Below are 15,691 nucleotides of genomic sequence, written 5' to 3'. Positions count from 1 at the left end.
TTCTTTCTTTCTCCTCTTTTCTGACTTCTGTATGCGTGGCTCCTTGCAGGTGTCCCTTTTTTTTCTCCGCTCTTGACACAGAAACGATCCCAAAATTCAGTCAAAACCATCACGGCTCATTTTCTTTCATTACTCAGTTTATTACCTCTCATTGTTACACGGGCACTAGAAATCAAATTGAACTCAGAGGAACGCTCACACACACACACACACACACACACACACACACACACACACACACACACACACACACACACACACACACACACACACACACAGATGCACACACATTCATTCTGGCTGCCTGCACTCTGTTCTCCTGCAGGTGCGAGGGCCATCCGCCTGGCCCTTTTCATGAAGCCCTCTCTTTCCTGTCCGTCTGCAGCCGTCTATTCAGCTTCAATCACAACACCAGCCGGACGCCACCGGACCACTGGTGAGGAAGGGAAGCGCCTCCACACACATCTTTTACTTCTTGAGCGACAAGAGAGGAGAGGCCGGGAAAAAAGAAAGGCTCTTCCTCCTTTGCATCTCCTTCTGCTTTCATCATAAACAACTTGCTTTCTGTTTGTAACGGTGCTGTCCTCCCCCCCCCCCCCCCCCCCCCCCCCTTCACCCCACACCCCACCTCAGATGCGGCTTTACAAGGAGCAGTAAGGGGGGAGTGCAAAAAGAGCACGGCCAGGCTGACTGTGCAACAAAGTGATGCAGAGGTCTTTTTGTGGCTCATGAATGGTACATTTGAGGTTTCCAGCCTTGCACGGAGCCCCAAGCCAGCTTCACCTGTGGTTGGAGTCAATTGGCCTGTTGTGTGCCTGCCTGGAACCATGCCCAGTTCTCTGCCAGCCAATTTGGTTAGGGTAGCCACTCCGAACGGAACAACAATAACCTCCACCTCAAAACCATCAATTAACTTCCCTCACACAATAATGTATCCATTCACTGTTTGCCAAAACTGTTTTCTGACACGATTAATGCCCGGGCTAATAGTGCTAATACCTGCTCTCTGTCACTTAACACAGTACTGATGATGTTAATGGCCTCCAAGTTGTTTAATGGCTCTAGAGGTACATTCCATTAAGCTCATAATGATGTGTCTTTTTGTTTGTGCTCTCAATTAAGTTTCACATAAAGAAAAAGTATAACCAGCATTACTTGTGCAATCAGGTAGCACAAGTCTCAGGCATGGCTAATACTGCATTCACCATTCTAGTATTTAAAACCCTGGGTTCTTGGTCACTGGTTGCATTTTCTTGGAGCCTTTATTTGGCTTTGCCATCTTCTGTTAACCACATGTGTCTGTGTAAATCTGTTTATTTAACTTCTTATTTTATTTTACTGAAGTTTCAAATGCTGACCACAGAGGTGACGAATAACAGTACCAAATGAAGGTCAAATTTCTGACAATATTCTGTTAATTCACTAGCTTGCATGCACTGAACCTGTCTGCAGTACTGAGCTTCTAAAGGTCTCAGAGTCCTGATTGCCTTTATTCACTATTGTCTGACATACTGGAGAAAGGACCATTCATTTGTGTTCTTGTAAAAGTGCTTCTTTGTTTTGACTCACACATGTACATGTGCATAGCCACACCGGCCACACACGTTAAACACATTAAACCTTGAATCAGATGGCTTACAGCAGCACCAGGTGCCACTCCTGTCAGCTAAGAGCAGGACGCTGACAGTACAATTTGACATAAACTACATGAAATCATCGCTCTAACTTGGAAGGTATCAGCAGTTCAGCTTGCTAGTGGTGGTGCAGTAGCATGTGGGATATTTGACCATCATTTAAATACCACAGCATACCTGTGTTTGACACAATAATGGACCATGTCATAAAACTAGTTACCGTCACTAGATGTAAGTCCAACAGAGCACCTTTGGGATGTACTGGAACGGCAGATTCTTTGCAGCAACTGTGTGATGCTGTCACGTCAACATGGGCAAAAATGTCTGAGGAATGTTTCTAGCACCTTGCTGAATCAGTGCCACAGAGAAATAAGCCATTTCTGAAGGCAAAACGGGGTCTAAGCCATTACAGCAAGACATCCCTAAAAAGTGCACAGACAACTTTGTTAAGTGAGGACAGCAGCTCAAAGGTTATATGAAAACAGTAAATGTCAGACCAAGACAGGTTTAGTTTAGTGTTAGCTGTCCTCATGTTTAACCTCTAATATCCTGTCTTACACTGATCCAAATGTTCAGTGAGCTTGTCATGGTGTTCTTTGGATGACAACCTTGACAGTCAACCTCATTTGACTGTCAAAATTCACAAAGTTGGATGTGCATATGTACATTTGTAAAGAGCACATGGCATGTCGGGGAGGAGGAGAGCTGAGGTGGGGGCATGCGAGGGGATCATTTAGCTCACTTCTCCACTGTGTGAGCCGTCATTCTTGCCTCGCGCAGCTGTGGAAATGAGATAAAACCGGGATGCCACTTTAGAAAGCTCTCATTTGCTCACTACTCCGGAGCCAGAAACCTCAGAAGTCAAAAGTCACTGTGCTGGATGGCAGCTTGCAGTCTTCTGCAAACAAAGGGGAGCGCAACAGGTGGAGGGAATGACAATTAGATTTTACAGCTTGTGGATTTTTCTTTTTCTTTTAAAGTTTGAGTAAAGTGGGTTTTTTTTTTTAGCTTTGACTATTAAATTCTTCTTTGGCTTTTCTCTCAAACTTTATCTTTGGCTGAAGTCTTCACCGGACTGCAGCTCTTCTTAGGAGACTATGAATGTGCTGCCAAGCCCAGTAATCAGAGCCCGAGAGCAGTCGCTACCTCTCTGCGGCTCTGGGTCTGCCCAGGACTTATCCCACTGCCCTCCAGGTTTCAACCTGAGCTCTCACCTAAACCCTGCACCGATGCTTGGCCTCCCAAATGGCCAGAGATCAAGCAAACCTCAGCGGGAGCTGAGCCCTGAGGAGCAGCAGGAACTTCGAAGAAAGATCAACAGCAGGGAGAGGAAGCGGATGCAGGACTTAAACATTGCTATGGATGCTCTGAGGGAGGTCATGGTGCCTTATGCCTCCTCGCCTTCATCTGCTTCCTCTCAGTCCCACCAACATGGAGCAACTCCGGGCCGCAGACTCTCCAAGATCTCTACCCTGGTTCTAGCCAGGAACTATATCCTCCTGCTGGGTTCATCTTTGCAGGAGATGCGGCGGTTGCTGGGGGAGGTAAGTGTAGGAATGGGGGTGACCACAGGACCAGTCCCCCGGCTGCTGCTTGCAGGAGGGTGGCCCCTCATTTCCAGTCCCGGTCAACTCCTCCTCACCCAGGAATCCCTCCTCTCCTCAGCAGCCTCCTCCTCCTCTTCATCATCATCATCTCCCTCCAGTTCTTCATCATCTGCAGGAGCCAAATGTCCGTTGCTTTCTCCAGGTCCCATGGAGGCCCCACTGGCCCCCATGCAGTGGAGCTCTGCAGGTGCTCCAGCAGGGTCGCTGTGTCCTTGTGGAGTCTGCAGACTGCCCAGATTCAGTCACTCCACTCTAGCTCCCAGATTCCCAAAGTGACATTGAAAGTTGAAGAAGTTCGCTGAAGAATGGACTTGAATGCAGCATTTTTTATATGAATTGTTATTTTTCTAACATTTTTAACATGTTTATGATATGTTACTACACTACTCACGCTTATCATTTGATTCTTTTAAAAAGCATGATGGAAGTATTTTTCTTTTATTCTTTTTTTTCTCACTCTCACAATGTTCTGCATATTAGCTATAAACTGTAATGACTGTGTGCATGATACACGTAGCTACAGTGTTGTGCTGCAGCAGAGGTTGAATAACATTGTTGGCATAAGACTATGAAATCTCGGCTTATTAGTTTGCTTTCAGTTTTACTTAAAGCTTGAAAAAAAAACTTGTTTATGTCATGATTTTGTTTATCTTTCTGTTTCAAATTCAATGGGCTCCACACCAATCACTTTGTGAGTCTTAATGTAGCAGATTTGCTGGATTTCTCAGTTTTGAACCCTAAGTTTTGATAACTGGAATGTTACCACAATAAATAAACAACAATAAACTCTTGATGTTTGAAACCAAGTCTTTAGTAACTTTATAATACTTTAAACTTTAAGAAATGTCTGTATTCCAGTTTGAAGGTTCATATTAGCTGATTGTTGCATTAGAGGCAGAAGGAAGAGGAAAGGAAGTGTCCAGTTGTGTCAGAAAGAAGGAAGTAGCAAATAGTACAGACCTTACTAGCTAGTATGCATATTAAAAAATAAGTGGATTTTTTATCCCACAATGCATTGCTCATTGCCCCAAAAAGTCAAAAGAAAAAATAAACCACTGTTAAACTGAGTACAGATGCACAAGACTGCAAGATAGCTAAGCACCAATCAAAGTTTATTATGCCGTGTTTTTCACACATGTGCTTCAGTCATCAACTTTTCTAGACATTACCTGTGGAAGTTGGAAATATCACAGGCTGTTGGATCAGGTGTGAAGCAGCCTACAACTCGCCAGCTCCAAGTACAAAGTACAAAGTAATGTCTGATGGCACCCATGTCTGGAGTTCATGTTTGAAAAGTGATTGAGTTCCAATAAATATAGAAGCAAACATGAGCAGATTCCTTGCAAACTAATAGCAGAAAGATTCTACTGTGACTACTGCAAACATTTGCATATATTTTTTTAAACAAATGGTGGGAAATTCTGTCACTGTTGAGAATGAGAAGTGATCCTCCTTTCAGGGTTTCTTCTACCATGCATTTATAATACAAAAACACTTGTTTTTGTCACACCGGGGTGCACCAATGTTTTTTTTTTGAACAGGACTCAGATGCAGATGCCGAGAGTGGAGTTGCGTTGAACCAAAAACAAGCTTTATTCAGCTGATGACAGGTGTAAACCATGAAAACAACAAAACAAACGGTGGCAAAACTATGAAAACTATGAACCACCATGTAACACTACAAGACACTAAAGAAATCTATGACAGGTTTGACCACCTGACAATGACACATGGAAAACAGAGGGCTTAACCCTTTAAGACCTACCGTAGAACCAAGGCCGCCAGAGCTTACTTTATATTTTTACATCCTGTAGTGCCATTTTTGGGAGCATTTCCAGTTGCTACATCAATACAACTGTTATAGCCCATATTTTAATAATATGTATGCATTAAGTCCATAGTAACTACATAAATTACAAAAAAGTGCAATAAACTACAAAAAAATTGAAAATCGTTTTTTTTAACATATATTTCTACTTGGAGAAATTTAAGAGGTTTATCCTTCAAAACTTTAAATACAAAAAAGTTGCAAAAAATAGTTTACAACAACAGGAAATTTATTTTTGAGTGTCTTCATAGTTTTATTTTTGAGATACACCAATTTTTATACACTGCAGGAAAAACGAGAAACAATCCTATGATGCAAATTTGCAAAGAAAACAGCATGTGCATCAAAATAAACTATTTTAAGCAGTGCAGTTTGAGTTCTAAGCATCCCAGAAACTATTCAGAAAAGCATAAAGTCAAACATGACTTATAAAAACACTAGTATAGGCTTTTAAGGCCTACAAGTAAAAAAAACTACATTTTCTGCGAAAATGACGTCACTTCCTGTTTCGGGCCGGTAATGGCGGACATGCGATCGTTCGCGCTGACGTCTGTTTCAATGTGGGAAGTGTTACGAACAGCTGATCGGATCGGCAAAGCGTGTTACTTGAATATTATGTTTTTGTTCCTGCAAGCGCTTCTTATGCAATATTTGCAAAGCTTTATGTGGAAGGAAACCGTGACGAGGACAAGCTGATGGCATAAGATGTAAGTACAACTCCTCCGGTTTCATATGCAAAAAAAATTATTGTGCTAGCTTACGCGGTTCAGGTTCTACAGGGATTTAAAAATAGTTACGCAAAACGGAACTCCGACAGGCTTTAAAGGGTTAAATACACAAATGAGGTAATCAAGGGAAGTCGAGACACATGGGGGAAACAGCTGACACACATGAACCTAATGACGCAACAGGGAAGTGAAACTAACACGCCAGACTCTTTCAAAATAAAACAAGAAACCTGGGCATGACAATACAAACGTGACAATATACAGCCCTAAAATAAACTCCTGAAAACAATGTTAATAATGTCAAACTAAACTCAACTAACCCACAACCACACATAAGAAACTCAAAAACCCCAGAATAACCTCAGAAACGCTGAGTCAGAGACCCAGCCTGTGACAGTTTTCCTCCAGAGTGACTTGTATCAGACTCATAATGTCCAATTAATGTGCAAATTTAAAGAATAATAAAGTCCACATTAAGATTTTTTTTACAGCACTTGGAGGCAAAACCTTAACAGAGGGATCAGCCTCTAATCATTATGCATGTAGTGCATATTAAGTGCCTAAACTGAACATCGCCTTTGCAAACCTAGATTCAATTTAATAAACATTAAAGTGTTACCTTCAAAAGCAATCAGACTCTGTTTATCATAGTGTCCAAGAATGATTTAGAACAAAAAATCACAGTTCTTAATATGACATACTGGTTTTAAGGTGGACACTTTAATGATCAAACCTGAGGCAAAGGCTCAGTCATGTTGACCACAATTTTCCAAAGTACCTAGAAGAAGACTGTCACTTCATGGATCTGGAAAAAATGTAAACTAGTAATAGAGTTGCTTTAGAACATTGGAAGACGGGTGTTAGCATCTAAACTGACCAATGGCTAATATTGACTTTTCTTTACCGCTTACTTTCCCAGATGTACACCCCCATTTGCTTTAAAAGGCTTGAACTGATTGAACCCTTTGCGAGTGTTTCAATCCTACATTTCCTGCCGTTCTCTCACAATTCAGAAATGATTCACTCACTAAAAATAAATAGAAGCAACGTTCTCCATATGCCAACTTCTTTCCATCTTCTCCACTGTGAGCTCTGATATCCTTCAGAGACTGACTAGCTGTTGAGCTGAAAATCATCCTCTACCCTTCACCCCACCTCAAAAACTGTGAAACAGTCCTCATCCCCTTTCCCCCTCAATTCATTGCTCCAACAAGCAAAAGATCAAAACCTTCCCGTGTAATTACTGCTCCACAAGAAAAGAAGGCCCTTTGATTATTAGCCCCCTCTCGCTCCTCCGTCCTCAAATTCTTGATGTTTCCCTGTGTTAAGGAGCTGGGACGGGGTGATTCGCTGCTACTCATTACACTCACTCCACAATATGTTCAAACGCCCAGAAAATGTGTCACTCTGAATGGGGTTCACTCCTGCAAACTCGCCACCCCTCTGGAAGAAAGCAGGCAGCCTCATTCTGAGAAAGAATAAGAGGTGCTGATAGGGAGGATATTCTCAGCCACAACCTGGCCCTTAGCACGGCCTGCATGAATAATAATAATGAAAATAATCATAATCATAATGCTGATAAAATACTCAAAATAATTGCCACCCCGGAATAAGAGGATTACGGATGGCAGATATGTGAATAGTGCCGAGTGAAAAGAAGGGAATCTGTTAGCATCGGGGAGGACAAAAGAGGAGCTACATGCTATTAAGTGAGATTAAGCTAAATAAGGCTTGATTTTCTTACAAGAAAAAAATGGGGAAGGAGAAGAGGGTGAGAGTGAAGGAGGAGAGGAAGGGGAGTGGAGAGAGAGCCTGATTCACAGATCAAAGTGAGACGGCAGAACTTCACGTCTTTCATTTACATATAGCTGCTTTATGTCTCCGGAGGGATTAGCTACCTTTGCTCCCTATTCTGCTACCTTTGCCCACCATCCATTTCCTCCTGCTCTCAGGATAGACCGGCCCTTCTTCTCTCCCCCATTGCACTCTTCTTCTTCTTCGTCTTTTTTTTTTTTTTTTTTTAAGTCAGGCTCCTTAATTTCTCCCCCTTTCATTCTCTGCTCTTTCTCTCCATTTCTCCAAGAGGCTCTCACTTTCTTGTGTTTGGTGGTTTCATTGTTGCGGCCACGCAGGGGTCTGGTCAGTCTTTGTGTTAGCACTTTAACTCATCTCCATTTCATCACTGTTGTTCAATAGGGTGAAAAGAGCGCGTAAGACAATGCGCTCACAGGCACGCACACTTTTTCTTAATTTAAAATAAAAAAAAAACTATTAAAATTGGTTGTAACTGTCAGTATAAGAACATTGTTACAACAGTAAACGTGAGTCACACATAAATATGCTAAAACACGATGCAAAGCACACATTTCCACACATCTACACTCTGCCAGTGGTTAGACTATGTTTACCTGTTACCATGGAAATTGTACTTGCTAACAGCTCCTACATCTTGAGAGTTTACCCACGTGTGGAGCTCGATACAACATTAGATTAGACTTGGAAAGCATATATAGAGATGTATTGCCTAATTATATTGAGCCAGTTTACTACCTGGATTATTCTCAAAGGCAGCTTCAGATTGGTCAGATTTAAATGGTAAAATGGTAAATGGCCTGTATTTATATAGCACTTTACTAGTCCCTAAGGACCCCAAAGCGCTTTACATATCCAGTCATCCACCCATTCACACTCACATTCACACACTGGTGATGGCAGCTACATTGTAGCCACAGCCACCCTGGGGCGCACTGACAGAGGCGAGGCTGCCGGACACTGGCGCCACCGGGCCCTCTGACCACCACCAGTAGGCAGCGGGTGAAGTGTCTTGCCCAAGGACACAATGACCGAGACTGTTGGAGCCGGGGCTCGAACCGGCAACCTTCCGATTACAAGGCGAACTCCCAACTCTTGAGCCACGATCGATTTAGGTAATAAAAGAATGGTAGATGACCAACATCTTTCTTCCCATGTTTTTGACTTTTTCTGTATAAACCCAAGAACGCAACTGTAATCTTAATAAGGCCCAAACTAAAGGCATCTATAAAGAATGTTTCTCTCAGAGGGGAAAGCAATTTTAGAGAAAGTGAGAGCAGTATGAATGTTTTCTATGACTTGCCAAATATAGAGTGCTATTATCTAGCTTTAAAAACGTTTGGCTTTTAAATACGTATCCCCTTTTTCCTTAAATGCACTTCAGAAGGAGCTGAAATTGTCAGGACTGGTTACAATAGGACCGTTTAAATCCATTTTTAAAGGAGCGAGAAAATAGTTCTCTTGGTCAACGCGACCGCCTTTGATGTTGCACTCGTAACCATCGTTCATTGCGTATAATTTGGATGGATTTGTGCTCACTTGCTTGTATCTCACATGTATTTTCCCGTTACTTGTTATGTGTTATATTTGTTGTCATTTCCTTGAGCAGGGCTCACTTGAAAAAGAGATTTTCATCCTCAATGAGACTTCTACCTTGATGAAGAATAATGTATTTGTGAAAATGTATTTGCAGTCATGTGCAGGTTGTAGGAGACGAGCCTGCTGTGGTAACAAAAGATGGACTGTAACCTCAAGTCTTAGCTTATCCTTGACCAACTGCTTCTGTTTCTTTAATAAACCAGCATCTATCAGAATGACCCAGCGTCACTGTATGTGGGCATAATAGGACGCTTTGCTCTGATGTAGAAAAGTAACCGACTCCACCTGCTTCTGTGTCGTCATTTGCTTACACCTCCTGTTTTTCTTTTTTTCCAAGACCTTTTTGTGCTATTTTTATTTAGATCGAGCAAATCAAAAATCACGCAGTTCTCACATAAATACATCATAAAAAGAAACATTTCAGTCACGAGTCGCTTAACCACCACCTGTGCAGGTTTCTGCTAATGCTTCATGCCAGAATCCTTTAGTAAAGTTGCTGTTTTTAGTGTTGCAAGCCCCCCGTAGTGCAAACACAAATTTTAAAGGCCTGCTGGATTTCAGCTACACAAAATGCTGTTTCTGAACCCACCCAGCCACTTTGTTCCCCAACATGTGTCTCTAATGTGTGCAGTACACATGATGTTCCACTGTCCCCTCTCCTGCAGCCTCTTATCTCAGAGTGTAATTTGCCTCCGGCCTTTGTTGCACTGTTTCATAGCACTTAACCAGTCAACGTGGGGAGTCCTTGGCTTAGGAAATCCCTAGCCATAAATTTCATTTTCACAATGAGAGGAGCACAGGGGCTGGTCAGGACCCCCATTTACTTTCTAACCCAGCTTTTATTCATTCCCTGCCTAAATAACATCAGGCCCTCCTGTCCTGTCCTGTCCCACCCCGAAATTCCCGATCCCCTCTGTCACCCTGTCGTTCTCAGACTGAGCCGATACAACGGGGTTACTGCGGAGTTTGCCGGCCTGCTCTTTAAGCATCGCGTTCTCTCCCACCCTTTCCAGCCCTCTGTCCTATTCACACCGCAGCCCTCATTACAACTTTACAGGCGGCCATCAAACCTCACCTCATTACCCCAGTCGACAATCCAAAAAAACAAAACACTCCCCCCCCCCCCCAACGCCCCAAGAAAACAGACTGAGATGATGTAAGGCCAAAGAAAACGTATGGATGAAATCTGAAATTATTTAGTGGTGAAGGTCAAAGCAAAAACTCGAACAGATGATTTCACTGAAATCAAAGTTCAGCTGGTCATCATGAAAAAAAAGAAATCAATAAACAATTTAATTTGCTATTAAACATATTTTTTTATGAATTTGCGTGCAGCTAAAATATTACATTAAAATAATAAAATACAATGTGAGCCAGAGGAAAAGTGTTTATGTTGTTTAGAACCTATAACCTGTACGCTGTATAGAGCTGGAGCTGAAAAGAGGAATCCCTCATTTTGGTGTCTTTAGAACAGGCCACTCGTCATCATCCAGTACATTTTACATTTGACTTCACCGAAACTCATGAAGATATAAACGTTTGAGCTATTATGCGTTTGTTACTGACTCAAACAAATACAGATGTATGTTTAGCTCTTTATCCCTTGAAAGCCTACAAAGAGCAACGCTTGAAGCATTTTTCTACACTGAGTGGTTTCTGTCATATTTCAGGCTTCAGAACAAAGTGACTGGATGTGCATCAGAAGTTAGTGAGGGCGGTCTCTGCCTGTGCAGCTACCCTTGGGAAAACTATTCTAATGGTCCCCAAAACACGTCTTTATTGAGGCGTCAAAACTCATCAGAACGAGTACGAGGAGGTTGTCAAATGCCATCTTTATAGGTGAAAGAGTTAAAAAGTTCATTTTAAGAAGTTGGAGGCTCCCTTATGTCACTATAGTCACTCCGTTTTTTCTCAGATGTTCCCATTGTTATTAATAAATAAAAGTGCAGTTTTTGCATGGTGTGAATTTAGCCTCAAATAAAACATTCGCTCTGTGAATTATGTTTCTGATCTCTTTACTCAGACGATCTGAGCCCCTTCCCAGTGAGGGATGGTAGGAAGGTTACATGGCTACTGATTGCTGAGTTCTAAACTTTTTTATTTCTCTCTGCAACCAAATATCAAGTGAAAAGCATAAAAGAAGGAGATACGAGTAAATAAAGTTTTGCATGTAGCGTTAGCTCTTAAACAGGACTTTCTCAAGGCAGTCCGCAGACAGTCTGTGTTTTTAAAGGATGGCTCAACTTTTGTGTGCTTCCTCAGATTTATTCTGATGGACAAGTACTTTGCAATGTTTAAGATAATGTCAAGAAAGAGGTACAGATTTGTGAAAAAGAAAAAAACATCCAGTTTTAAGCTGTAGCTCGCTAAGTTTGAGAACTGTGACAGGTCCTCGGCGCTTTGAAATATAATTACCTCCCAGAACTTAAAAAAATGATGCAACATGTTGCCATAGACTAACCAAGTACAGCTTATTTAAGATGAGACATGCAGCTTATTATTGTGAGTATACTGCCCACGCAGTGCAGTATACTTTACTTCTCAGTCAGCCAGGTGATGCCCTGTGAAATGTGTTTTAAGGGTCAGATGTATTATTCATAAAATGATAAGCTATGTGTTTATTTTATAGATATGTGGCAGATTATGTCTTCACATGCATCCTCAGAATCAAACTGTTGCATGTGCTAAACGTCTCACAGCTCCTCACTACTTAGAATGAATGGATTACTTCTGTGTTGCAGGGTGCTTTTAAAAAACAGAGAGAGAAAAAAAGAAAGATTAAAGCATCATTGTGCTGCCTTTAAAGTGCATTTTACTTTATTTTCGAACAGTTGATCTTCATTTTATCCTTTAGAAGAATTGCTTTGATTATTTTCTTAAATAACAAGAAAACAATAGTCATGTAGTTAACAATCTCCACTGTTACTAAACATAAAGAAAGTGGGAGAAACATTTTTAAACATTTCAAAGGTATTTAGTAGATTTACGTGAAGCCACATTATGTATATGGTTTGGAAATAGGCTCGAACATGTGAACTCTGTGGTGCTTTAACAGTGCGTGTGAGCGTCATTGTGGTAATGAACCCCTGGCCCTTGGTTTGCCCTCTGAACCCTCGGTGGCCTCAGAAGCAGGAATTCCAGTTAACACATCACAGATCAGTTTTCTTTTCTTCTTCGTTTTGTGTTTTTGTCGCTTCTCGCCAAACGTTGGCTGGGTGTCGACGTGGCCTGACAGGCACCGGCCCTCTCCCTCCTCTGTTTTCCTGTCCTCTTTCTTTCCTTCCTTTCTCTCGCTCCTCTGTTTGGGCTTCTCTTTCTTGCCTCCTTTTCTCCTTAATTGAGTTGTTTGGCAGGCGGGCTTGTCAGACAGCGCCGTCTATGTGGGGAGTCTGAGGGGCAGGGGGGGCACCCGCCATTGTGCGCCCAGAGACGGGTTAGTTTTTCAGTGTTACTACTGCATGAGTGAACAAGGCCCAGATTTGGGGGGAATCAAATATCTGAATTATCAAGAATGATCTCCTTGGTTATTTGTTTCCCTCCTGTGATCAGATTATATCAAAGTAACAAAGTAATTTTCTGATTTTTAACTTGTTGGAAATTTTTATTGTAATTTAAAAAAAAATAAAAACAGTACAAATATCAATTCATAAAATCAATTTACTGTCTATGTAAGTATGATTTAAAAATTGTATGAATTCATAAATATTATATACACCACACATTGCCCAAGTGATAGTGGTTGGTGACATTTTGAAATATTAAAAAATATATTTTTGTCAATTTATTTTAGATTATAAATGTAATTTATATCCTTCTTCTGGATTTAGGCTGTTAATAAATGCACTCAGTTTTAAGTGCTCAGCAAACTTATGAATATCTCCTTCATACGAGAGTGGTGTGAAGAAGGCAAACACCGACTGTGTGTGGAGTCATCAATCATGAGGATGGAGGATTCTCCTCTCACTTCTTTACTCTGACGAGTGCGTCGCGCGATCCTGTGACCAGCTTAAGGCGAGCCGAGGAGGATGGAAGAAGGAAAGATGATTTTATTTAAAGTGTTTACAACCAAAGCTTTATGCATAAACAAATCATTTTCATTTCCACTAATGTGTTCAAAGAAGACAATTATTTATGAACTCATTACCAGGACTTCAGCTTAGCTTTTCAAACACTTCATGCCTGATCATTTTCATGCTGTAGTGTTTAAGTTATTTTTCTTCCAAGCATGTGTTTGCTTCACACGGGGGATTTATTTTACTTTTGCATCTTATTTATTTCTATTCATTTAGGCTTTTTCCAACCCCAAAGTCAAATCCAACTCACTCATTTGCCTCTGTGTCCAAAGACCCAAAGTAGTGTCAGAAACTGGCACTTTTACAGATTTTTGTTGGTTTTTCATAATAAACAAGTTTATTATCAGAGCGCTGCATCACTCTCATTAATCTCATTGTCTGTTAGAAACTTTAAACAAATGTATTGAAAAACCTCAAAGCTTTCATACGTAATGGATCGCTTCTCCTCGTGAGTCCACGAACGCACACTTTTGATTGCGTCGGTATCTTTTAATTGTTGTGTGTATTATTTGTATTTTGTGGCGGTAGGAGACACACACTCGTCTCTTCCCTCAGGGTCCATGAACCTGTCCATCTGCTCACACACGCACACACGAAAACAGACAAGGGCAAAGGGGAGAGTCTTTGTTTTCATGTGTGTGTGTGTGCGTAAGTGAATGTGAGTGTGCATGTTATAAATATGAGATTTTTTGAGATGCAGGGGGTGTAGTCAGTTTACATGGTACAAGATCTGGATCAGAGCCACTAGACTTCAGCTCCCTCCCAAAGGCCACCCCACCTCTCCTTACTTTTAAATTACAACCACACGTATCCCCCCACAGACACGCACACTTTTAGGGCTACTCTGACAGCTACAACCCCCACCAAAACACTCACACAGACACTTGTGCCATCACACAGCCGTTCTCTTTCTGCTGACCAGCAGAAACCCTGGACACCTCAACCCAAGGACAGCATGCGCACGTGTGTGGATGTGTGTGTGTTTGCAAGGGTTGCTAGGGGCCACAGCTCGCTCACTCCTCTCCTCCAGCCTGCTGGAATGCCAAAACCAGCCGGCAGGGTCAACTCAGGAGTCAAAACACTTCAGAGAAATGAGGAGAGGCCAAGCGAGGAGCTGCATTTTTATCACACAGGTACATGATTTTGACCCACTGAACAATAAACCCAAAGGACTTTAGTCTGGAGCCTGGAAAGAGCTCCGCCATAAGTTAAAAGGTGGACAGAGTGTGTTTGCTGTGTTGCTGTAGAGGTCAGTAAGGTGGGAAGAAACTCAAGTGAATGCAGCTTAACACTTAACAAACGTTACAGAACGCATTTTTTAAACTATAAATACAATTTTAGGTATTTTATTTAAATTGAGTGTAACCTAGAGTGGTAATGTGACCTCAGGCTGTTCCACATTGCTTAAGCGCTCATTTTAGATCAGTAGAAGACAAAGTTTTATGTTTCACCAAACAAGAAGAAAGCCTGTTTGATTTAACCCCTGCACACTTTGTCAGTCTGAATTAATCCTGTTAAAATAAGAGCAACATAGCATCAGTAACTTCGTTAGAAACCTCACAGTGGTTTGGAGAGGGCGGGGCTTGTTTCTAAGATTGTGAATCCATGAAAAATGATTTTAGTCAAATCAGCACATATAAGTTCCAAATTTTGAAGTACTTGCATGTTTTAACTGCTTAATTCGAGCTTTCTATGGAGCACTGAAGCAATGCAGTGTGATTGTGTGTCCTTTTGTGTATATCAGTGCGAGTGTGTGTGTGTGTGTTGGGCAGTGTACCCACCATCCTGAGTCCTCTGCTGGAAAGGGCACAGTCCATTCCTCCTGTGTGCAGGTGTCATGGCTGGACCTCTTCATTTGCATATATTTGCATGCTGTCAAACGGAGCTGCTGCTGACAGCTTCCAATGCCGACTGTCTTCCTGGACCCTGGCCCAATCCTGTCGGCATGGTTACACGGCACTGCAAAAGGCGGTACGGCAGGCTCGCAGCCAGACAGATCGGCCTCGACGAGAGTGAGCTGTCGCTCAGCGGACGACAACTCCAACGACCTCCAAACGTCAGCGAGTGAAGGCGGGATGGATAAGACGCGTGTAAATGTTGGCATGCAGAAACGCACCTACCACCACAAAAACAAATTCTGATTGTTTTGCACGCACAGTCGTCACATGCTGAGGTGGAATGATGCCGAATGAATAAATGTACAAACCGCAGGAGCCAAAATTGAAATCTGTCTTGTATGAAAAGCCCAATATCACAGACTTACCCCTTGGGATGCATCATGCTACAGCCTAAGAAAGAGCCTTTAAGAAGTAATATGAGTGAGAGGAAAAGGTGATATAGCTTAAGTATCTGCCCCTAGTTCTTCATCAAGAAGTATGTTTGAATGCTCTTCTTCCTCAAGAGCAGTTAC

General features: G+C 41.9%; 1 protein-coding gene across 1 annotated transcript; it reads left to right on the top strand.

Moving 5' to 3' along the window:
- The first annotated feature begins 2,439 nt into the window (after positions 1–2,439).
- Positions 2,440–3,619, top strand: olig1 (oligodendrocyte transcription factor 1). The gene has a single exon (XM_085385514.1). It carries the CDS (start codon positions 2,732–2,734, stop codon positions 3,515–3,517), a length of 786 nt encoding a protein of 261 aa, XP_085241640.1. The 5' UTR covers positions 2,440–2,731; the 3' UTR covers positions 3,518–3,619.
- The last annotated feature ends 12,072 nt before the right edge of the window (positions 3,620–15,691 follow it).

The sequence above is a fragment of the Rhamphochromis longiceps genome, linkage group LG16 (genome assembly GCF_057381845.1).
Source record: "Rhamphochromis longiceps isolate RC_006_pf linkage group LG16, R_longiceps_female_GT1.1, whole genome shotgun sequence".
Classification (NCBI taxonomy): domain Eukaryota; kingdom Metazoa; phylum Chordata; class Actinopteri; order Cichliformes; family Cichlidae; genus Rhamphochromis; species Rhamphochromis longiceps.
This window is presented reverse-complemented; position numbering and strand designations above follow the sequence as displayed.

Coding starts and splice junctions, on each gene's coding strand:
- olig1 (XM_085385514.1), top strand. CDS start 2,732: ATGAATGTGCTGCCAAGCCCAGTAATCAGAGCCCGAGAGCAGTCGCTA.